Source organism: Sapajus apella, unplaced genomic scaffold, assembly GCF_009761245.1.
Source record: "Sapajus apella isolate SASKATOON/1434 unplaced genomic scaffold, GSC_monkey_1.0 scaffold48, whole genome shotgun sequence".
In the NCBI taxonomy this organism is placed as follows: Eukaryota; Metazoa; Chordata; class Mammalia; order Primates; family Cebidae; genus Sapajus; species Sapajus apella.
Genome location: NW_022436988.1, coordinates 2,346,854 through 2,370,610, shown reverse-complemented (window position 1 = coordinate 2,370,610; position 23,757 = coordinate 2,346,854). Strand labels below are relative to the sequence as shown.

The window sequence follows — 23,757 nt, the reverse complement described above, 5'->3', positions numbered from 1 at the left end:
AATTCTATGAATATTTTTACATAGAAACTTACGGATTGAGGAAGAGATGGGAGACAGGACAGAAAGAAATGCATGTGGTCCCCGGCAGTGTTAAAGAACCCGGGCGGTCCCTGCGCTGGTCATGCTGTGCCCAAGCAAGGCGCCGATGTGGCTGTCAGTGGCCCATGGGATGAGCTAGATACGGGCTCACCCCTGCGGGGCCCAAGTGCCCCGTAACTTAGTGGGGTGCCCGAGAGCATGGAAGAGGGACTGTCTCTAGACACATTGCCTGAAAGCAGCTCGGAAGCTTGGAGGAGGCAGGTCTGGTGGATCGTGCTTTGAAACCATTTTAAAGTTTATGGAATGTTCTTTAAACATTCAAAATTTGTGTTTTTAAGCAAATTTTACCTTTTTTTTAATTGGCATTAGCAATCATGATTTCCAAAATGAATCAGAGTTTTCAGCCTTACAAAGTGTGTAAATACGACAGAAGATAGCGGTCTTTTCTGTGAGATGCAGAGCTCTGATTGGAAACAGTAAGTGCCATCATGTGCTGTCCGCATGCGTTTAAATGGCTAGGGCCTGCCTTTGGCTCCACGTTTAGCCTTTTCTAACAGCACTAGTATTTTATGGTAGTTTTTGTCCTGTTTGGTGGAGAATCTCTAAATTTTTGTTCTCACAGCTTGAGAATCACTCTTCTAGAAATTGTTACGGAAGTCCTGACTCTTGTACTCATTGTGTTCCTAAATTAAAACCAAACTGTGGCATAGATATGTGTGTGTCTGTGCTCCCGCCGTCTCCTTTCGGAGCCCCTCCAGCAGGAGTGAAGAAACTGGGTCTCCACGACCCGGGATCTGACAGCCTCAGGGACAGAAATGCTCTCTGAGATGCATTGTAGGGCCTGCTGACAGACGGCCAGTTAAGTGCGTCACCAGTTAGAACGAGACGGCGGTCTTGTGTGTGCAGCATCAGGTGGGTAAATGTGTGAAGGTTCCTGGAAGAAGAGACTACCCCATCTGTTCAGAAAGTTCAAGGAACATGCGAACTCATAGGAGAATAACAAGAATAAAATGAGGAATAGCGGTATTCTCGTAGAATCCGAGAGTTGGAAGAGGCCTTGGGAGCCCTGGCCCGCAGCCTCATGCTGCGCTGGCTCCTGCCCAGGCGCCACTCCCATCCTCTGCCGCCTTCCTCACTCAGGGCAGGCCACTTGTAGACCTCGGGGGTGGTGACAGCGCACGCCTCCCTGTGCGTGTCCTTGGCTTACTGCGACCTCCCTGTGTGTGTCTTTGTCTTACGGCGACGACCCTGTCCCCCAGCTCGCCTGTGAGCTCCTGGGATGATGAGGATGTCGTGCTCCGCTCTGTCACGCTGCTCAGCACAGTGGCTGGTCTGTAGGAGAGCAAACGCACGGCTGGACCAGGATCAGCTGGAGGCGACAAGCAGTCGGACGTGGGCTGAAGGAGAAAGAGAGGTGGTGGCAAGGACTCATGGGATTTTATTATCCGTGGACGTGCATCCGTGGGAATTGGGAATATGGAGAGGCAGAAAGGCGTCCTGATTCCCGGCCCAAACCCTGGAGGCAAGCAGACCTGAGTGTGGGCTCCTCTGACACTGGTGATCTCGGTGGCTCTGAGCGATGTGCTGAAGCTTTCTGATCCTTGGGTCCTCGTTAAAATGCGCATAGTGATGGAGCTGTGATAGATAATGAAGTCATTCGTTTAAAGAATGTGGCATGTTCTTGGCACGTTGCAAAGTGCTGTCATCGTCATGATCATCATCAAGTTGGGAAGAAGAAATGATGAGTTTTATTTTTCCGTTCTTAAATTTTTGAATTTTAGATGTCACGGGCAGTCCCGTGAAAATAACCAGCTCTCTGTAGAGGTAGCTGCAGCTGAAAACTTCTGGGACTTCAGTGTTCAGGTAGTACTTAAGCCCAGGGAGAAGATGTGGAATAAGAACAGGACAGGCCCCTGATGCTCAGTTTTTAAGGGGTGGAGGTAGGGAGGGGTCCCAAGGAGGGAAGCTTGGCAGACCTAGCTGAGGCAGCAGGAGACCTGGGGAGGGCAGTGTCTGTCTGAGGGGAGGTGACACATAGAAGTGAAGTGGGGACAGGAATGGAAGAGACCCTCGGATGCTGTATTTGAAGATTTGACTGTGTGTTCAGTCGTTTCTGGAGAGCATTTAGGATCAAAACTAGATTTTCATTTTTTAAAATTTGAAATAATTGTAAATGTCCTCGAGAGTTACAGAGGCAGTACAGAGAGTTCCTGTGTGTCCTTCACCCAGCTACCCAGTGGATCAACATCTGCATGACCTCTGTCCAGTGAGCAGATGTAGGAAACATGTGCTGTTACAGCACTGCCAGCCACACACTGCCTCCTTGGTGCCAGCAGCTGCCATCCTTTGTGTGTCTTGTGTGCCAGCCCGGGCCCTCACTCCACATGCACCGTCTTTCCTCTGTCCTTCCAGTGTGAGATGGCTCCTCGGCTACACCTTCTTTTGTGACCGTGACACTGTAAGATGCTGCTCAGGTGTTTTGCAGGATGTCCCTCACTGTGGATTTGTCTGGTGTCTCCTCATGATTAGACTGAGGATCAAAATTTTGGGAAGAATAATGCAGATGGGGTATTCCCAGCGCATCAGATCTGGGGGTGCGCGGTGTGTGTGATTCTCATTCCTGCAGACACCAGCCTTGATCACTTGACTGAAGTGGAGCCTTGTGTGTTTCTCTAGTGTGAAGTTGTTATTTTCTTTCTTTGTAATTCGTAGGCATTTGAAGGAGATGCCTGGAGAGTGTGCAGATATTCTGTTTCTCCTTAAACTTCCATGCCCTGATTCTAACATTCATGTGTAATTACTACCCTGGTGTTCTAATGGTGCTGGACCTCCCTGCTTCCCTCCACCTTTAGTAATTGCAGTTCTTCCGTATGAAAGAATTGTTGCTTCTCTCGTTGTTTATTTACTTGGTGGTTTGTTTATATCCATATGGACCCACTAATATTTATTTTACTCTTTGGGTTATAATCCATTATTTATTCTGTCACTGAGATTATTCCAACTTTGACCACTGACGCCTCCTAGTATTTTCTCTGCCACAGCCCTGGGTCAACCATTTCTCCAAGGATCTTTGGTTTCTTTGTGAGTCGTATTTAGAAACCAAGATGTGGCCTCTCTGTGTGCTCGTTACTACGGGGCACTAGTGTTACTACGCCTAGGCCCTCTCTGTGGACATAGCTAGGTCGTGCATTTATGTGTAGTAAGCCATACACACACATGCATGTTGATTTGCACGTCTACGTATAGGTATGGAACTAGATTTTAATGGTTAAGCAGCAGGGATTAGGGGCTGGAATGGACCCATCTTTCCAGAAGTTCAGTGATGAATAACATTGTTTTTTCTGGTTTTCTCTGTAATGTGATTTTTGCAATAAATAAAAACAGAGCAGGTGATTAGAGGAGGCTGTCTGTTGGGGGAAACTTGAAGAAAGAACAAAGCTAAGGAGGGGTGTTTTGTTTCTGCAAGAGGTAACTTACGTTTGTAGATAGAAGAAGGGGGTTGCTGAAGAAAGTATAAATCTGGAGTAAAGGATGGGAAATGGGAAGGTGTGAGAAGATTAATTCAGGACAGAGACACAGCGTTTGACTTGGCAAGCCCAGGCACACTGCTCTGAGACGTGGGAGGGAAGGAGAGATGCATACAAATGCGGTGGGGGTCGGAGCTGGACCTGAGAGTTGGTTCCCCTTGGAGCCTGCCTCCTGCTAAGTGAGAAGCCAGGCTGTGTCCTGAGAGGTGAGGGCCATGGGTGCCAGGATGGAAGGGCCAGGAGAGAGGAGACATGGCCCCCCTTCCTCACGTTTACTGCCTGGCATCGTTGGCACTTTTCTTTATGTTGATGTGATTTGTAGGCGCTAACTACCCCAGGTTGTATAAAATAGGATGGTATCTCTGCAGGTTAATGAAATGGCCCAATCAGCCTTGGATCAGGCCACCTGGAGGTCATGTCCTTCGGCTGATGGCAGTCTTTGTGTGTATCCCAGCTGTCCACAGAGACACTTGCACAGTTGTGCCATCCCAACAGCGGTGATGCCAGGAGTTTCCAGGCCGATCACATCTACGTGGTCAGCCTCCGGTGGCTTGGGGTCGGGACACCCCACCTGCCCCTTCCAGAGGGTGACTGTCTGCACCTTCCCAGTGTGCCGTCCTGTTCTCCCCGTGCGGTGTCAGGTTCTGCGCCCGGACCTGAGGGGGGGCAGTGGGAAGGGAGGCTGCCCACACCATGCTCGTACTTGCCTTTGCAGGTGGAGCGTGGGGTGGTGGCACCGCCTTGTTCTGCCCACGGTGCCCGCCGGGATGCAAGCTTCCTGAAGCCAGATGGTTTCCCGCGTGTCCTGTCCCTGCCTCCCCGGGACATGCCGTTCTCCTCTTTGTTCTCGTTTGTCTGGTGTGTGAGGGATTTTGCGTTTTGTCCTGTCTCTCATCTAAAGGGATAAAACTCTCACATTTCACTCAAGCCAAAACCCAGTCTCAGCCTTTCCACCAGAAATCCCTGAGACGTGGAAGGGCGGGAAGCTCCTTGGATTACGGGTGCGGCAGGCTATGGCTGCCAGGCTGCCCTCGGCGGAAGACGGCCTTGGCCTGCAGGCTTTGGTGGGCTGGGCTCTCCCGGCCATGGCTGCCTTGGTGGCCGTCAGGCTGCGGCGACAGACTGGTGAGGCAGGCCGACTCTTCACCTGACAGATGAAGTGGATTGTAATGAATAAATTATCTAAAACCCATTTCTATTTCTTTGTTTGAAACGAAAACATGGCCTTGAATGTGTTTCTTTGAGAGAAAGAAGAGGTGCTTTGATTAGGAATTCTCTGTACTTTTAGTTTTGGGTTGAGTAGAAAGGAAAACCATTGGCCCCAGCTCTTGGGCGTTCCAGGTAGCCTGCAGGGTGCCCAGCGGGCTTTTCAGTTCTCAGCTGGTGTGGGTTGGTGCAGCCGGATGACAGAGGAATATTCCACGGGCCAGCGAGAAGCAACTGTCGCGTGGACGTTGTTTCTGTCCCTGCAGCGCTGGGTCTGTGAGGCTGCAGGCTACCCTTTGCTGGTTTGCAGGGCCGTAATTCCGGCCTGGAGCCTGACAAACGACCCCGGACCTCTGAGATGGAAAATGAGGTCCACATCCCATGTTCCCATCAGGATTCACTCTCAAAGGTCAGTTTCCACACTGTGGCTTAATAGAGTTGGTTTTATACCCCTAAGGGATACAGACTTCCAAATTGTTGCAGTCTCACTAACTGTAATGTATACAGCGAGTGTTTGAAGGGAAATTGCCCCTCCTCCAAGGCAGTGGTTCTCAGCCAGGGAGACTTTTCCCCCCTAGGGGACATGGGGATATTTGCAATGTCTAGCAGCCTGGTGATTGTCACATCTAGGTGTGGGGGTGGGTAGCTAGTGCTGAATAAGATTATGTTTGCACTGGACAGCCCCACAAGGAGCAGTCCGGCCACCAATGGCCCTGGTGCTGAGGGGGACAGACGCCACTCACGGAGAAGCCACCACAGAGGCCCGCATCCAACAGGCTTCCCAGGGCAGGTGTGGGCCGCGAAAACTGTTCCGTAATGAAAGCCCCTCTCAGAACAAAAATCCCTAAGCCGAGAGCAGCTGGAGCCATCCACATCCATGGCCCTGTGCCCTGCTGCCTCCTGGATGCTGCTGGGAGGCGAAGACGTCCGGCCCCAGCAGGACTGGGCCGCGAGGACCCTGCCTGTAGCCCAGTGCTGGCCGCCAGCAGATCACGGGGCATGGAGGGAGAGACTGCCGATGCTGTCCCAGTGCAGCAGCACCTCAGGGTCAGGATGGATCATCTTTCTGAACTTCGCACCTCAGACATTTAAAACAGAGATTTTGATTTTGACAAATGTGGAAAATAGATTTCAGCCCAAAAAGCAAGACCTGAGAACATGGTGTGTTAAAAATCTCTTTCATTTCATGCCACTTTGCAGCCCTGGGGCCCTTGGGACTGGTACTTAGAAGGGAGTAAAGATGACAGCAGCCCCCATTTCACTGATGGTGGCGCAGAGGACGTTGTGAGGTGGCCGTAGGGTCAGGTGGCCATAGGGTCAGGGCTGGGCAAGCTATACTCAGATGCTGTACACCCAGAACATTGTGGGAGGTAAATAAACAGCACACAGCGTTCTTGGGGGAAAAAGATGAGCCCATTTCCCAGGCTGCTGCCAACATCCTTTCTCCTGTCAGTGTGGGGGTGACCCTGCCCAATTAAAGGGCTTCTTTGGGCCCTTCTTTCCCCTGGCAGCAGCAGGGAAGTGGGTGGAGAAGGAGAGGAGCACGCTTCCCCCACCTCTGGAGACCTGTGAGTGCAGCCTGCAAGCTCTGGCTCCAGGAGAAAGTGTGGTCAAGTGCAGCATCCCATGGCACCTTCTCTGTATTCACACAATTATGTGACCACATCATGCACTGAGAATGTGGACACTGCACCTCTGACCATGCCACACACTGAGAATTCACACATAATTGTGTGAATGCAGCGAAGGCGCCACAGCAGATGCTGCACTTGACCATTAATTCTGACCATGTCACACACTGAGAACGTGGACACTGCACTTCTCTGACCGTGTCACACTCCGAGAATGTGGACACTGCACCTCTGACTACATCACACACCAAGAACGTGGACACTGCACCGCTGACCACGTCACACACCGAGAACATGGACACTGCACCTCTCTGACCATGCCATGCACCGAGAACGTGGACACTGCACCTCTGACCACATCATGCACTGAGAACGTGGACACCGCACCTCTGACCACATCATGCACCAAGAACGTGGACACTGCACCTCTGACCACATCATGCACTGAGAATGTGGACACTGCACCCCTGACCACGTCACGCTTTGAGAATGTGGACACAGCACCTCTGACCACGTCATGCTCTGAGAACGTGGACATTGCACTTCTGGCCATGTCATGCTGGCCAGAATTTGGCTGCAGGACAGACTTCACTAGAAAGGAAACTGGGCAGTGTGCTCAGCTACAAGTGTTTTAGAAGAGAGAATCATATTCTCTCTCTAATCTCGAGTAGACTAGCAGTCCCTACCACACTGCACTTAGATAATTTACAGCTTTTTTGCCAGTCAAAACATGTCATGTACAAATGCGAGTATTTCTATAGGATGACCATCTAGAAGTAGTCAGAAGGAATGTGCATTTAAATTTTTTATAAGCACTTCTCAATTGCCTTCCATAAAAGCTTCATTAATTTACATTCTCACCATTGATGAATAAGTGCCCTGTGTCCTTCAACAGTGGGGTATTATTCACATTTTATCTTGCTTTCCAGTTTGCTGGATGAAAACAGAATGGATGGATGAATGGCTGGGTGGATGGATAGATGGATGGATGGATGGATGGATCAGTAGGTAGGTAGCTTGATTCTCATTGTAATTTGCATTTCTAATCAAAAGCACGAAACTCGTAATGATTGATGTTCATGTTTCTTCTGTGAATTGCTGTTTGCATCTTTTGCCTTTTGTTGTCGTTTTGCCGCTTGTTGATCTGCAGCAGCAGTTTATATATACACGTCTAAAAAATTCTCTGTCATGTACTGTGTTCCTCCTTTCTTCCAAAATGGCTAGTCATTGGTATGTGTCTTTATCAGAATTACATATTTTTTATCTTACTGTATCAGTCGGCCTTAAGACTTACTAGGTTTTGTTGACTTGCTTAATTAAGGCCTTTCACATGCCAAAATAAATGAAATTTTTTTGTGCTTTTACATTTAGGTTTTCAGTCCCTCTCGTGTGTGTGTGTGTGATCTCAGATAGCAATATCAAATGGTTGCTTAGAGTTTCCACCATCACTCACTGAATTGCTAATTCCTTCTTTGCAGAGTCCTCGTTAGAGTTTCGTACGTGGGTCTATCTCTGGGCTCGCTCCTTTCTGTTGATTTGTTTGTCCGCCTCAGTAATACCATCCTGTAATTACCATGGATTTATAGTATCTTTAGTATCTGGCAGTGTGAGTTCCTATTCATTATTCTTTATTATTTTTTTTAACTCTTGTGCTTTTTTTTTCTGTACTAACTTTATAATCATCTTGTCAGATTCCATTAATGGAAAAACCCAGAAGGTATTTTGATTAGGCTCACACTGACTTTTGGGATTCATTAGGCAAGACTTGACATCTCTAGAATTCTTCAGTGGGTTTATTTACAGAGAGAATTTCCAGGTGTTCTGTTACGTAGCGCAGTGATTATCAACAGTCCACCAAACACGGACAGTTCAACCGCATAAGAACGGCAGAGCACAGGTGGGTGGGGTCCCGCCCATGACGGCCGTGTCTCCACACACCCTGCACACACCTGCGCTGTTGGCTTACTGTGTCATCACGGCTGAGATGTAGCTTACCTCTGCTTCTTTGCTGTGCACGGCCAGAGCTTCTGCGGGCTGCCTGCATGCCAGATTTCCCTAGGCTTTGCTTGGTCTTCTGGCCCTGTGTCCTTTTTCCTGTTGAGTTATAAACAACCCTGTAGGCAGTACCAGCGGCAGTGTGTGTGGCTCAGCTGCTAAGAAACAAACTCACTTTTACTGTGAGTTTGATTTCTGTCAATTTCTGGGAATTTGATTTCTGCCACAGCTTCACCACTTACACTATTGATGTCCAAGGAAAGTTAGATAATGAAGGTGTTCTGTGGAGAAGATTTCCTTAAAAATGTGAGCTTTGAGTGCGGATTGTGTTTTTCAAGTGAGATGAGAACACTCTTCTCTGCATTTACCAGAATCCTGGAATGTTCAGGTGCTGAACAGAACAGTGTGTTCGGAAAAGTATTCCACCCAGCACATTAGTGTTAGTAGGTTACTGTTCTGTGATTGAAGTGCGTTCACACAGCCAAACCCACTTGTGCCCCTTAAGTACTTTTTCGAAAGTCATCTCCATGACAGAGTGCTTATGGGCGTCTCTGAAATTAAAGGGACAGTGGCATGCAAGTTGGAGGAGCTGGCCAACTCTCCATTGCTCCCCTCCCTTGTAAATGAGGTGCGTGTTATGTTGCGTAAGCGCAGAGACGTGACAGTAGAAGGATGAATGGAGATGCGGTGTGAATAGCTGTGGGATACGTGGAGGGAAGTCCTGCGGTGGCTAAGGAGTCAGCCAGTGGCTGAACCAGGCAGCAGCTGCAGAGGAGCCTGGAGCCACGGATGACTTTGGCAGCCACGTGGTGTGGGCGCTGCTGGAGTAAAGCAGCATCTGAGGAGATGCGGAGAGTTCAGTTTGCTGTTTCTGTTTTTGTTGTTGTTTTTGTTTTGAGACTGAGTCTTGCTCTGTCGCCCCGCCTGGAGTGCAGTGGCATGAACTTGGCTCACTGCAAGCTCCGCCTCCTGGGTTCAAGCGCTTCTCCTGCCTCAGCCTCCCAAGTGGCTGGTTTTACAGGCACCATTCACTACGTTCAGCTAGTTTTGTGTTTTTAGTAGAGCCAGGGTTTCACCATGTTGGCCAGGCTGGTCTCGAACTCCTAACCTCAGGCAATCCCCCCACCTCAGCCACCCAGAGTCTGTACAAGAGTGTCAGAATGAAATATTCTGCAGTCTCAAGGGGGTCGTGAGTTCTGACTGGTTGCAGTATAGGTTGCATGAGCCACCGTGCCTGGCCAGTTTGCTGTTTTTTATAGTCTTGTGTAGAGGATAACTCAGCGTCTCTCCAGCAGCCGGGCTCAGTGTGTGTGTAACGCGCAGTACTCGTCAGCAGCCCGCATTCCTGGGATGCACATGTAACACGCGCACTTTGTGTGTTTTCCAGAACTACACGCAGTATATCCCTCTGTCCATATATGACCTGCAGACATGGATGGGCAGCCCGTCAATCTTCGTGTACGACTGCTCCAACGCCGGCTTGATCGTCAAATCCTTCAAGCAGTTCGCACTACAGCGGGAGCAGGAGCTGGAGGTGAGCACTCTGGTGCCGGCAGAGCGGGGCTGGGTTGGTTTTGTTTTCTCTGGGAGTGGGGAGGTGGGGAGGTGTTGCACATTCTCTGAACGGAGCAGGGCTCAGAATGCTGAGGGCAAGATGGCATATTCGATGGTATAGAGCTAGGGAGGCACTGAGCACACTTTTATTTTTGAAACATAATCTTGGCCGGGCGCGGTGGCTCACGCCTGTAATCTCAGTACTGTGGGAGGCCGAGCCAGGCAGATCACAAGGTCAAGAGATTGAGACCATCCCGGCCAACATGGTGAAGCCCCGACTCTACTAAAAATATAAAAATTAACCCGGCGTCGTGGCGCACACCTGTAGTGGCAGCTACTAGGAAGGCTGAGGCAGAAGAATCACTTGAACCCGGGAGGCAGAGGTTGCGGTAAGATGAGATTCTGCTACTGCACTCCAGCCTGGAGACAGAGTGAGACTCTGTCTCAAAAAAAAAAAAAACACCATCATCTTGTTCTGTTGCCCAGGCTGGAGTGCTGTGGTGCCATCTCAGGTCACTGCAACGTCTGTCACCTGGGCTCAAGCGATCTCCCCTTCTCAGCCTCCCGAGTAGCTGAGACTACAGGTGCACGCCATGCCAACCACGCGCAGCTAATTTTTGTAGTTTTTGTAGCGGTGGGGTTTCGCCATGTTTCTCAGGCTGGCCTCAAACTCCTGGGCTCACGCAGTGCATGCACCTCAGCTACAAAGTTCTGGGATTACAGGCTTGAGCCACTGCGCCTGGCCCGGTTCACATTTACGGGCTTATTTTTACATCTTGTTTTACTCCATGTCATTTTTAATCCAAATATTAGTTGATAGCATTAATAGGGTCGATTTGTGCCTCAACAGTCACTGCCTCCAAGATAAATGTGAAAATAAAGCAGACACATTTGTTTTAGGAGAAATGGACCCACAGTCTTCAGCTCCACCACCACCTTGGTTACTGCCCCAGTTTCTTTTTCTATTGTGTGTTTAAAAAATCCCCAGCAACCACTAAGCTAAAATGATTGAAAGCAGCTGCCGATGGTCGTTGCCCACTTAAGGAAGCGGAGAGCCTGTGCACCGCCCTGATAATCAAGAGACATTCTGCTTGGTTGTTTTAATTAATATTTGATGTTTGAATTAAACAGTGGATTCTGAGGACAAATTAAAGAGGCAGTTTCAATTAAGAGGCCTCCATCTTGTGGCCTGCGCAAGAGTGTCGAAATGAAATATTCTGCAGCCTCAAGGGGGTTATGAGTTCTGACTGGTTGCGGTGTAGGAAATTCTCCATTTCGGAACAGAAATGGTCTTGAGTATGTTTCCTTGAGCCTTTTTGGGTATATTCAATTTTGATGTATTGTTATGCTTTTCACATTTCATCAGAAAAATGCTGAAACAGTCAGCAACAAAATTTGAACTTCTGTTAGGTAGACTTTAACATTAGCATGTCTACAGTTTAATATTTCATATTAAGTCTTTATGTGGAACACTGCAAAAGAGTGACTGATTAATGTGCTTGATCCGTGAAAATGGATCCGCATGCAACAAGTGTGTTTGTTTTGTGTTGCATAATAAGAGAAGGGGAAGAAAGATCGAGGTTTGTATCATCAGATGTTTCCCTTGCTTTTAGGCATTTCATCTTGGCTTACCCATGGGATAGGTTATCTAATGAGCATTAAAAAACTGAAAGCATTGAGAGGTAATTTACTTTTCCTCGCATCAAGTAATAAATATTGCAGAAAAAGGCAGGTTTTTACATTTATAATATGTAAATAAAAATGCCAAAGAATCCTGCCTGAGTTCTGCACCAGATTTATGGGCTGTAGAGTGGTTAAGAGAAAGACCAATACATCAGCCTTAGTTAATTAAAACATATTAAATATGGACCCGCTCCCCTTTCCGCAGAAGGCCCGCGCCTCCAGCTCATGCATAATATCAGATGTTTGCTTTCCAGCACTTTCAGCATGTGCTCCGGCAGTGCTGTGTGCTCCTCGTATGTTGCCAGGGATTAATCAGCCTAAGACACTGTTCATTTCATTAAGTGTAACAGAAAAAAATCCCATGCATCTTTTTTAGGAAAGAAAAAAAATGTTTGATTGACTCATTCCTCATGAAAGAGATCAGATGAAAAAACATGTTAACTGAGATGGCGAATAGATGGCAAGGCAATGTGGCGCCATATGTCTTTAATTAGCTCTGACTTTCATCTTCCTTTTCTTTAATTACAATGTAAGTCAGTCTTGTGTGTTTTTATTACACTTACTGTTATTGGCTATTGTTCACTTGGTTTCTTACGTAAACAGTGGAAATTAAAATGATAAAATTAGCTCCTAGCTAATATCTTAATGTTCATTTTAGCCGTGTTACTATCTGCTACAGAAACAGGAGTGCTGTGTAGCCTTTCAGAGTTTTTCTTTTCAAATATTCATTGCCTCTTTACAGCTAGCCAAATTCTTTGTAAATTTACAATACGTTTTAATCATTTTTATTGTATGACACGAGCAGAAAGAAATTGACAGGCGAATGATCTGTTCCAGTGTTTAAAAAATAAAGAATCGATTAAATATAATGCAAGGAAATGGTTATTTGGACCAGAAAGCCTCCGAATAATAAACGCTAACACAAATATGAGTGACGTAAATTTTAAGAGGTGATGATCAGCTTTCATGCTCTTGGCGGCACAGTGCTTGTTTCCTTATTGTGTGCTTCTCTCTGAGGAGCGCCGTAGGTAGAGCAGAGGACGACTTCCTCCAAGCACAGAGGCAGTGCTGAACACACTTCCGACCATCAGAGCCAGAAAACGGCTTATGTGTCACTCAGTCGTCCTTATGTTTTTCATTGTGTCATATTTCTTTGTAATTTAAAAATTAAGAATAAAATTTGTCTCTCTGGTTTCAATCTTCTTTTATAAATAAGTATTTTTATTTTTGCCAAATTAGTATATGCCATGGTTTGAACAGTCAAATCGTACAGAAGGTTTATGATAAATAAAATAGTGGCCAGCCCCACACCTTCTCTGCTGAGAATCCCTGTTTCCGTTTCCAGTTCCTCTAGAGGGCGGCTCCTTCTCTGCAGAGGACGTGCTGATACGACGCTTCTTGATTCATCGATGTTGGCTTCTCTGTGGGCTTTCTCTTAGAACAGAGCTGCCGTTGGTAATAAGTCCGGTTTAAGGAAAGGAGGAATGATGTGGGAGTCTGTTAGCGAAGAAGCATATTACATGATAGTTTAAATTCGAGGTTGTGGTTTTCAGCTGTGAATTGTAAAAGAAAATTCTAGATCGAAGAGGCAGTGTCGCTCAGGACACCCTGCTTTCCCTCTTACTCGCTCTCTTAGGTTTCTCTGAACTTTGTTACCTTTGCAGTTTTAAGTACTATCCTTCCGCTTTCGTTTCTAGTGTCCTCAGTAGTAGCTAATCTCTTTCATTTTTAAGGCTGTCGCTTCCTTGTGCTTTCTTCTCCCTTATTTTTTTACAGCTTCTGTTGTCTGTACGTTTTGCGGTTGTCTTTCATTCTCTGACCACGATTACCTCCTCGGAGCTTGAGTGTAGATTGATTCTGTAGGATGACAAGCATTAAACCTGGTTACCTGATGATGGCCATGTAAATAGTCCTCGCTCAGTGGCTAGATAGAGCACTGTTATTTCCGTTTTTATAACTGTTTTTGCTTGTTGGCTGTTCCTGGACATTTCCTCTTTTCTTCTTGAATTATACATCGTTCCCACGTCCTCCACTGATGGATTCGCAAAGCGAGCTGCAGAGTGCAGAAGGCGGCTTCTCGCCTTGGGTCTTCCGAGCTCTCCCGCCTCCTCCCACCTTACTCAGCCGATGGCGCCTGTGGCCTGCTCCCCGGCATCAGCTGGCTCCCCTTTGTAACTCTCCGGGACCCATCCCTGCGTCTAGACCCCACTTCTTCTCCCCTCTCGATTTTCGCCTTTGTTCTACTAGAGCAAATCCTCAAGCAACACCCTAAGAAAGGATGTATGGCAGCCTGAGACCTTCAGCATTGGAAGGAATGAAAAATCTCACTACTGGGTTTTCAACAAATAGCAGCTTGTCTTTTTCACTAATAAGGTCTCTGAGGCAAATGATTGACTTTTCGGCAGTGCCTCCAGGGACCAGGCATCCTTAGCCGGTTGGCTTTATCCACATGGTTGCGATATGCCCACCCATCTGCAGACGTTTCATCTGCCTGGGTGTCAGGAGTAAGCGGGGAAGGGGCAGCGCTGGCCACGCTTGTCTCTTCCAAAAGGACACTAGAGCCCGCCCTCTGTATCTGCCGCCTCCACATCCTTGAAGTCAACTAACCGTGGCCCCAAGACATTCAGGAAAAAAAAAAACTGCACTGTACTGAACATGGACGCTTCTCATTGTGATTCCCTAAACAATACAGGATAACAACTATTTTCATAGCATTCGCTTTGTACTAGATGTTATAAGTCATCCAGAGATGATTTGAACTGCACCAAAGTCTGTGTGTAGGTTATACGCAAGCAGCACACCATTTGACATCTGTGCACTGGCAGATTTGTGTATCCGCGGGGGTCTGGGAAGCAGTGCCCTGTGGGTATCAAGGGACGACTGCAACAGGCAGACTTTGCTTTAGATCGTCTTGGCCATAGCCGGGTCCCGTGACCCCAGCTATAGTTGGGGGCGCCTAAAGGCAATGGACTTGGGGTGGCTATGAGGTTGTCCGATGGGGACCATCAGCCACATTGCCTGGGTGATGTCCTCATTCTCACCGCATCTATTATCGATAGTGTAGGCATGGACTTTTGGGCAAGTGTCACTCTTCACACGGTAGCACTGTTAGTACTTGGGTGGAGGAGTCGATGTGCTTGATAAGCCTGCCACCTGCATCCAGATAAACGCCACTAGAGGAATGTGTGTAGTCGTCATACACAGTATATGTATTGACTGAGTTGGAGAGACAGAACAAAAGAGAGAATTCAAGTGTTTTTGTAACAACTTTTATCTTGGATACTAAATCCTCAGCCTGTAAACTAGAAAGGAAGGTGAAGTCTTCAAGAAACATGCTCTTGGAAGTGGAGTTCATTAAGTCTTGTCCATCGGTAATTCTTCTCGTGGATATTTTTCAAGAGCAGTTACAGCTCACCGTCATTGAAGACAGCGGTAAAGCCCAGTGTCCAATCTAGGCAAGCTTCTCCTCTTTCTAACAGGAGGCCAGTGGCAAGTTGTGCTGGCGGTAAAGACGGTGGTGTCTTTCCTTCTGCAGGGATGGCACGGGCTCAACTGCCCCAGTCAGTCTTGTTCTGCATGTAGCCATCTTTGCTTGGTTTAGGGCTGGAGCATAGGCAAGCTCTTGGGAGCCACGGAAATAGCCTGAGAATAACTTCTGTGTATCAGCACAAGAACTTGCCTGTGGCTGTGTGTCAGAAGAGTCTCATATTAAAGTTCAGCCCTGGCCAGTGCGGTGGCTCATGCCTGTAATCCCAGCACTTTTGAAGGCCAAGGTGGGCAGATGGCTTGAGTCCAGGAATTCGAGACCACCCTGGGCAGCATAGCAAAACCCCGTCTCTACAAAAAATACAAAAATCAGCCAGCTGTGGTGGCACACACATGTCATCCCAGCTACTCTGGAGACCACGGTTCAAGGGTCAGTTAAGCTCAGAGCTGGAGGCTGCAGTGAGCTGGGATTGTGCCACTGCACTTCAGCCTGGGCAACAGAGCAAGACCCCATCTCTTTCAAAAAAAAAAAAAAAAAAAAAGAGTTCAGCCCATCAGTCATGAGCATGATTCACTTCTCCACCACCCGCCCTGTGCTCTGCAGGCCTTTTCTCAAGATGCTTCTGAGTAAATCGTGTTTGTGTATGGTGTCTCTGAACACGATTGTGTGGTCCAGTCCTGCCACCTCTGGCCGTAATCTCCCAAAGCACAGAAACCCGTCACACAGACACTCACTGCCACAACAAGAAGCTTGCTTGGGTCCGCGGCATCCCCGAGGCTGCAGTGACTTCACTGCCCTCCACTGTGGAAACCCACATTTGAACTAATAGATGACACATTAGCCCCCATGCACTGATCCCCGTAACTAAATCTTCTATCAAATATTATAATGCTGCCCAAAATGACTAATGTTCAGAATCCTCAGGCTTCCTCAAACAATATGAAATGCGTATTTCACAGAACCAAGGTACTCATGTTCTGAAATCTCTTGTTCCTCTGCTGGTCCTGTAGAAGGGCACACGGCGTGGCTGGCATGGAATTCTGCAGCAAAGTGCATTCTCATGCTGAAGGCTGGGATGGTAGTGATTGCTGAATACCATCAATTCGTTTTTGGGTAGCTTACCTGTCAACAGGTGTACTTCTTGGTCACTGTTTCCCGATTGGAATCTGTGTGTGTGAGCTTGCAAATCTCCTCTACCGTCGTCATGGTGTTTGTGGTTCAGAGGAGGGATCACAGTGCCGATTCCACAGGAGCTCAGTTCGCCTGTGTTTATCTTTCAAGCAGTGATTTTCATAAGTGCCTTCTCCTGTCATTTCATAGTTTGTCGTTTGTAGGCAGTAGGGACATGAGCTGATGTCTGTTATGTCATTACTTTATGAATTTTCAAATATTAATTTTTAGGTTTTAAAGAGATGCTTTCGTCTTTCCTAAGTTATTTCTGTTTCCTCCAACATAATTTTTTTCCTTTGGTTAATTTTGATTCTTCTCTCTCATACTGGAGGTGTGCGATGATTTTATTGTTTCTCATGTTTAAGAATGAAGAGAAGCAGCCCATCACTGCGTGTCTGTGGCAGGAAGTGCTGGCCAGAGGGCCTTGCTCGATGGGAAGTAGGGGGCGTCGGCTGCTGCACTGGGGACTCACTGACACCCCCACCCTGAAGCTTTTATTTCTCTGCGCTCTAAATGACTACACTAGCTGCCTTTAATTTCCCCAGATACTTCAATAACTCTATTTAGAAGAAAAAAGTCACACCCTGACTGCTTTCTGGGGAGGGCGGTGGTGTAGGGTCATTGCAGGACACCTGGCTTCAGGCACGCAGGTGAGACAGTGGCTGTCCTGATGGCAGGTCTTAAGGTAACCTGTGCCTTTCAACCCGCACCACTCCAGGCTTTGGCACGGGGGCCACCTTCTCACTTCCCTTCTCTGCATGCAGTCTGAACAATTTCACTTCCTCTTTTCAATAAAAGTTGGCCAAAGTCATCTTTGTGTACCTTACACTTTATTTATAGTAAGCTGTAAGAACCCATACTTGTGAAGGTTTTCAAAACATTAGAATATCTGCTCCCTGATGTTAAGAAATGTCTAATGTAATTGAAGCACAATATTCATTCTCTCTCTCACACACACACCTCTCTCTCTCTCTCTCTCTTTCACTCTCTCTCCCTCTCCGCCACAACAACAACCAAAGAGAAGTGCATTTTTAATTTAGCAGAAATGCTGCCATTTGCACTGCATATAGGAGAAGGGGAGTTCATCCAAAAACATGCAGTAGAAACCCCTTTAGTTGGAATCCACAGAACGACCACCCCCTGAAGCCGCGCTGAGAAGAATGGGACCATGGGAGGTGAGGTCTGCACCTGCCAGTGGGTGCTGGGAGGGCAGCCCCAGAGGGAACAGGTAGCATGAGATGTCCAGCCCGGCCCAGTGTACGTGGCAGGCGCCAGCCTTTGGTTTGTGTGATGTTTCACAGTTGGTGGGACATTTATGCCATTTCGTCCATCTTCAGTCTATGCAGCTGAGCTGAACGTGGCCGCCAAGCCTTTCGCTGCGTCTCTGTGCCCATGCGCCGTCCCTTTCTGAGGTTTGCATGGGAAGATGAAGGTCTTCTCTGTTGGCACCTTTCACAACTCTCAGTCCTAGAATTTGGAGGCTTCAGTAAAAAGAAAAGTGATTTCTCCGCATAGCAAATGTAAGAGCCCTTACAGCCGATAATCTTGAATGAAATTCACAGACAAAGCAAAGCGTATCATTAGCACGGGTAACTTCCAGAGCGCAACTAAAATTCTCCTTTCTTCACAAACACTCCGCTGAGCCTGAAATCTTCTTCGGCCGACCTAACGCGGCAATCTCCTGCACCGCAGCCTTGACGTTAGGACGCGTTGTCTTGTAGCCTCTCTTCTGAGGTTGTCAGCTTACGATACATCTGTTACGTAAACCTGCCAAGAATACCTCATGTTAAATGGACGCTCAGGACATATTTATAGATTTGGCTTGATAAATAAATACATGTTTGAATAAACTACCTTTAGTTGTCTTTAGATGTATCTGTGATCCATTAAATATATTGGATCTTTAATTGATTTGTATGAAATATGAGAAGCAACAAGGAAAAATTTATTATCCCTAATTCATGAATACAATATACTATTTGCATTTGTCATAAAACTGGGAGTTTTCCCAAAATTAATTCTTAGAGTTTAACCGTCTTTTTTTTTCCTAATTTCGTCTATTTTAAAGTATTATCTGAAATCGCTTGATAATCTGGACCACAGATGATGGCCAGCACCATGGGATGCAGAACGGGGCACTGTGATCCCAGCAGGACCCATCTGCCTGGGCCTGCTTGCTGTCGCAGGAAGACCTCTGCACCTACCACTGGGGCTGAGGGGCTCCCCCTGCCCCAACAGTGAGGCAGGAGGGAGTGAGGTCTTGACCAGATGTCTTTCATCAAGGATCCTAGTGGCACAGGGCAGTGGAGCTTCTGGCTGAACGTGGAGCCTCATGAGAGGAAACCGGCAAGGGGGAAGCCAGTGCTTTCATGGACAGAACACCGCTGTGAGAAACACAGAAGAGGTGCTCATTCCCACCATTCCTCTCCAGCATCGCACAATAAGCCAGTCTGTGCAGAAGACAAGGGCAGGAAACAGAGGTGTAGAGATCAGAAAAGAAGAAGTTAGGCCATCTTTTCTTGAAGATGAAGTGATCATCTATGTTGAAATGTCAGCCCTAAGTATCACGGTGGTATTTACAGGATTCTCCATCCAACGATAGCCAATATATACTAGAATACATCAGTGCTCACAGAACATTCATCAACATAGGTCATATCCTGGTCATCAAATAAACCGCAGCAAGTTTTAAGATACACAGAATATGGTCTTTAACCACAGGAGAATCAACTACAAGTCAATAAACACAAGAGAAAAATCTGTGAAGAGAAAACTAAACAACGTATTTCTGAATAATGGGTCAGAAGCCTCAAGGGAAATTTTTAAAAATGCATAGAATTAGGTGAAAAGGAATATGCAATGTATCTGTGTTTACAAGATGCAGCTAAACCAGTGTTGAAAGCAAAATTTATAGCACTAAGCTTATGTTAGAAGAGGAAAGAGATCAAATTATTAATATAAATTCCTTCCTCAAGAAAGTGGAAGAGAAACTCAAAGCAATTCGAAGAAAGGAAATGATAAAGAGCAGAAACCATTGAAATAGAAAACAGAAAAACAATGGAGAAACATCAAAAGCTGATTCTCAGAAAAAAATCAATGAAATGGATAAATTCCTAGCAATACCAACAAAATAGAGAAATCAAGAGGGAGATGGAAAAATCTCTACGGATCCTGCAGCCATTTAAAGAATAATAAACAACTTTATGCTCTTAAATTCAACGACTTAGAAGAAATGGACCAATTCCTGTAAAACCCCCAGCTACCAAAATTCAACCAATTGACTATTTTGAATATTATCTGTTCAGAAGGTAATCCGAATAGTCCTATAATCATGAAAGAAATTGACTTTGTCACTTAAAGTGGTCTGAAAAATAAATCTCCAAGCATACATGGTTGCACTGGAGAACATTGCCAGACGTTTCAAAAGAACACCAGTTTGGCACAATGTCTTCCAGAAGATAGAAGTTTGGGGAGCACATTTCAGTTCATTTTATGAGGCCATCATTATCCAAATGTCAAAACCAGACATACTGTTCAAAAAGCAAATAAAAACTGCAGATTAATATCTGCCACAAACTCAGATGCGTAAATCCTAAAAACAATATTAGCAAGTCAGTTCTAGCAATTTAGAAAAAGAATTATACTCTGTGCCCTAGTGGGATTTTTTGCAGTTATAGACGTCTAGCCCAACGTTTAAAACTTAATTACATACTTCATACCAACAGACTAAAGAAAAGTTACAGGATCCTACCAACTGATGCAGAAAACTCTTTCAACAAAACACTCATTCATGAGAGTAAAACAAAAGCAAAACCTCGCGGTAAACTAGGAATAGAGAAGAGCTTCAATTTGATTAAAAACAAACATCCGTAGAAGCCCACAGCTGCCCTTTTACTTACTGGTAAAAGATTGAATGTTTCCCCCTTAAGACTGGAAGCAAGGCAAGGATATAGAGTCTTACCCCTGTTATTCAGCGTTAAGTACTGAAGTTCTAGACAGTGGGATGAGACAAGAAAAAGACATTGTCGGTTATCAGGGAAACGCAAGTAGAGGCTACGGTGAGGTGCTGCCTCATGCCGCTGAGGTGGCGGCAGTAAAACAGAGAGGTGATAACAAGTGCTGGTGAGGATGTGGAGAGATTGGAATCCTTGCACACTGCTGGTGGGAATGTAAAGTGATACAGCTGCTTCAGAAAATAGCCTGGCAAGGTTCTCAAAATGTGAAACTGAGGGTGACCCTGTGACCCAGCAGGAAAGTGGCGTGCACTCTAGAATAGCGCCTGGCCCACGGTAGGCGCGCAGCGGACACCTGCTGGCTTGGCTAATGAGCAGAGTAAACAGACTCCTCCCCAGCAGTGTAGGGGCCCTATGGGTGGAGGGCGGTGCTGGTGTGGGGCCCTCCGGCTGGACGGCAGAGCAGGAGGCCATGGCAGGTGGTGGCAGTGCTTGGACTAGGGCAGTAGTTGTGGGAGAGGCAAATGTTTGCATCTGGGCTACGTTGTGAAAGAAGAGTGATTCACCCGGGCTTAGCTGTAGGATGTAAGCAAAAGGAGGGAAAGGCAATGCCAGCATTTCTGGCCTGGGTGGAATGGCGTGGCCGTCTCCCAAGCCGGGTGGACCATGAGGCTGGGTGTGGGATGGAGGTCTTGCGGTGTAGAACAGGAGAGCTCTGCTCAGGCAGTGTGGAGTATGAGGTCCCAGCAGAGATGTTTGTTCAACATCTCCTGTAAATTAGGAAGGGTGACAGAGCATACAGCAGCACACACGTGGACAAACCTGGCTCTGCTCCCATAAGAATGTGTAAGAAGGCGATCAGTGGCATCCTGGATTAGACAGTGGCTGAAGCCAAGGGGTGGTGACGAGCCCCTGTGTGGTTCGTGTAGCTGGAGGGGAGAGGCCAGCCGAGGCCTGCTCTCGGTGGTGTGTGCAGAGGCTGGGAACAGGAGAGGCATTGACAGACCAGACCAGAGACGTTGCCAGGGAGCTGGAGGGAAACCAGGCGCTCGTGGCATCAGGAAGTCAGGAAAAGCATCAGGAGAGCCTTCTAGAGGTAGGGGCAGTAGCTGATGGCTCTGCTGCTGAGTGGCTCACACGATGAGGACCAAGGATGGACTGTTGCGTTTGTGGACACAGGGCCGTGGCTGGACTTAACAAAAGCAGTTTCAGTGCAGGGTGGCGGGTTCTCCTGTGATTCTAAACTGTTCAAGAGCCGGTGGGCGATGCCATGTGTGGCTCCCGAGAGAGCTTTGTTTTCTTTACGTGGACATTATGAGAGCATGTGTTTGTGCTAATGGGAATAACCTGGTAGACAGGGAGAAAACACTATGTGGGAGGGAGGGAGAGCTGCTGAGGGTGGCCCTTAGGAGGAGGCGAAGGGACCAGGATCCAGTACATGAGGGGAGGAGCGGCTGGAGGAGGAGCGTAGAGGGGTCACTCCAGAGGGGAGGGGTGGCACGTGCACACGGAGGCCAGGTCTGGAGGAAGCATGAGGATGCACAGCACAGTCGAGTACTGGAGGAGCAGGTCTACTCACACACGTATATAAGCATTGTACATATAGACATGCACATATACAGCATACACACATGCACACGTATGCTCACCTACATGTACATGCATGTATGCACATAGGCATATATGCATATAGACATGCATCGATGCCATACACACACGCACACTATACTCATCTATATACACATACTTGCCCATACATATACACACATGCACATGTGTGTACAGTCATATACACAGAGAAACACATAGGCACCATAGACACCCACACACATATACATGCATATGTACATGCACATAAACGTGCACACATGCACATATAGACATGTACATATATACATGCGCACACCCACACGCTCCTGTATACATACACATATGTATATGCATGCCCCATACATATATAAACATGCACACATGTGCAGATACACATGCACACAGAAACATGGACATATACACACATACATATGTACATATACACATATATGCACGTATGCACATACCTAAACATATACACATATACACCCTCACCTATATACACACATGGTCCTACTCACATACATGCAGACATATACACGTATACACACATATATGCAAACATATACACTCACCTATATACACACATAGTCCTATATACTAACATATGTACATGTACACATATATACTTGTATACACACACCTATACATATATACACACACCTATACACACCTATGTACACACAGTCCTATATACTCACATACTTACATATATGCATATATACACATATACACACACTAAACTTATATACTCACATACACATGTACATATACACATATATACACATATACATACACCTAAACATACACACACATACACACTATATATACACATAGTCTTGTATACTCACATATATGCAGATACGCACATATACACATATGCACACACCTAAACATATATGCACACATGCATATATACACACTCACCTATATACGCACATAGTCCTATATACTGACATACATACATACATATATACATATATACACGTATACACATACCTAAACATATACACACATACTCACCTATATACACATGTGGTCCTATATATTCACACCTATGCAGATACCCACATATACACATATACGTGCATCTAAACATATATACACACTTGTATATATACACACTCACCTATATACACACATAGTCCCATATACTCACATACATGCAGACATATATACACGTATACACACACCTAAACACATGTATACGCACAGACAGCTTTTGGTGGCATGCTGCAGCACATTCCTAGTGCTTCACATATGTTCCTTTCTAATTGGTGTTTATTTTGGAAGGTGCAGTGAGTACATGTGTCTGGATCCGGCCTTATTAGATTGCCCTTTGAGCACCAGGAAGAACACCCACTTTATGCCCAGCTATTACTGGTTTCTCCAGCTTTCCCTCCTCCTTGTTAACAGAATTGGAACCCTTCCTGTCTTCCTGTCTCTCTCCTGCAGTTAGCCAAGGCTGTCTCTCTTATGACTCAGTTCATTAGAGTTAAGTCAGCAGAAGCACAGTGGCTAATGATGAACAAAATATTTCCGGGGGTGAAGGCACCCACCTGGCAGGGGGCAGGACCCTGGACAAGGGAACCAGGTGCTCTTGCAGGTTCCGCCATGCAGACAAGAAGCCACAAGGACCGAGGGAGGCCAGAGGAGATGTCTGACCTGAGCCTTAGAACATGAGAAGTGGCCGGCTTAAAGAAAGGTAAGGAAGGTGTGTCAGTGACAGGGAGAGGCAGAAGGTGAGGCCGGGACATGGGACCCACTTACGTAGGGAGCTCCAGCAGTGCTCTGGGAGTGCTGGGCATTGCCAGGCCTGGAAGAGGCTGTTGGTTCTTGTGAAAGGTTTCTGCATGGACTAGAACTCATGAAACAGATCATAAAACCAAGCAGTACTTTAAACCCAAATGCTACTTTTACAG

The 23,757-nt window shown here is 46.7% G+C and overlaps 1 protein-coding gene across 3 annotated transcripts in view; it reads left to right on the top strand.

The window, feature by feature from the left end:
• Nucleotides 1–23,757, top strand: part of RPTOR (regulatory associated protein of MTOR complex 1) — a 392,717-nt gene that overhangs the window by 165,238 nt on the left and 203,722 nt on the right. For all 3 annotated transcript variants that reach the window (XM_032241406.1, XM_032241407.1, XM_032241408.1), the window contains one exon: nucleotides 9,786–9,932. In XM_032241406.1, coding sequence (XP_032097297.1) covers nucleotides 9,786–9,932 — 147 coding nt within the window. The remainder of the gene's footprint in view (nucleotides 1–9,785; nucleotides 9,933–23,757) is intronic.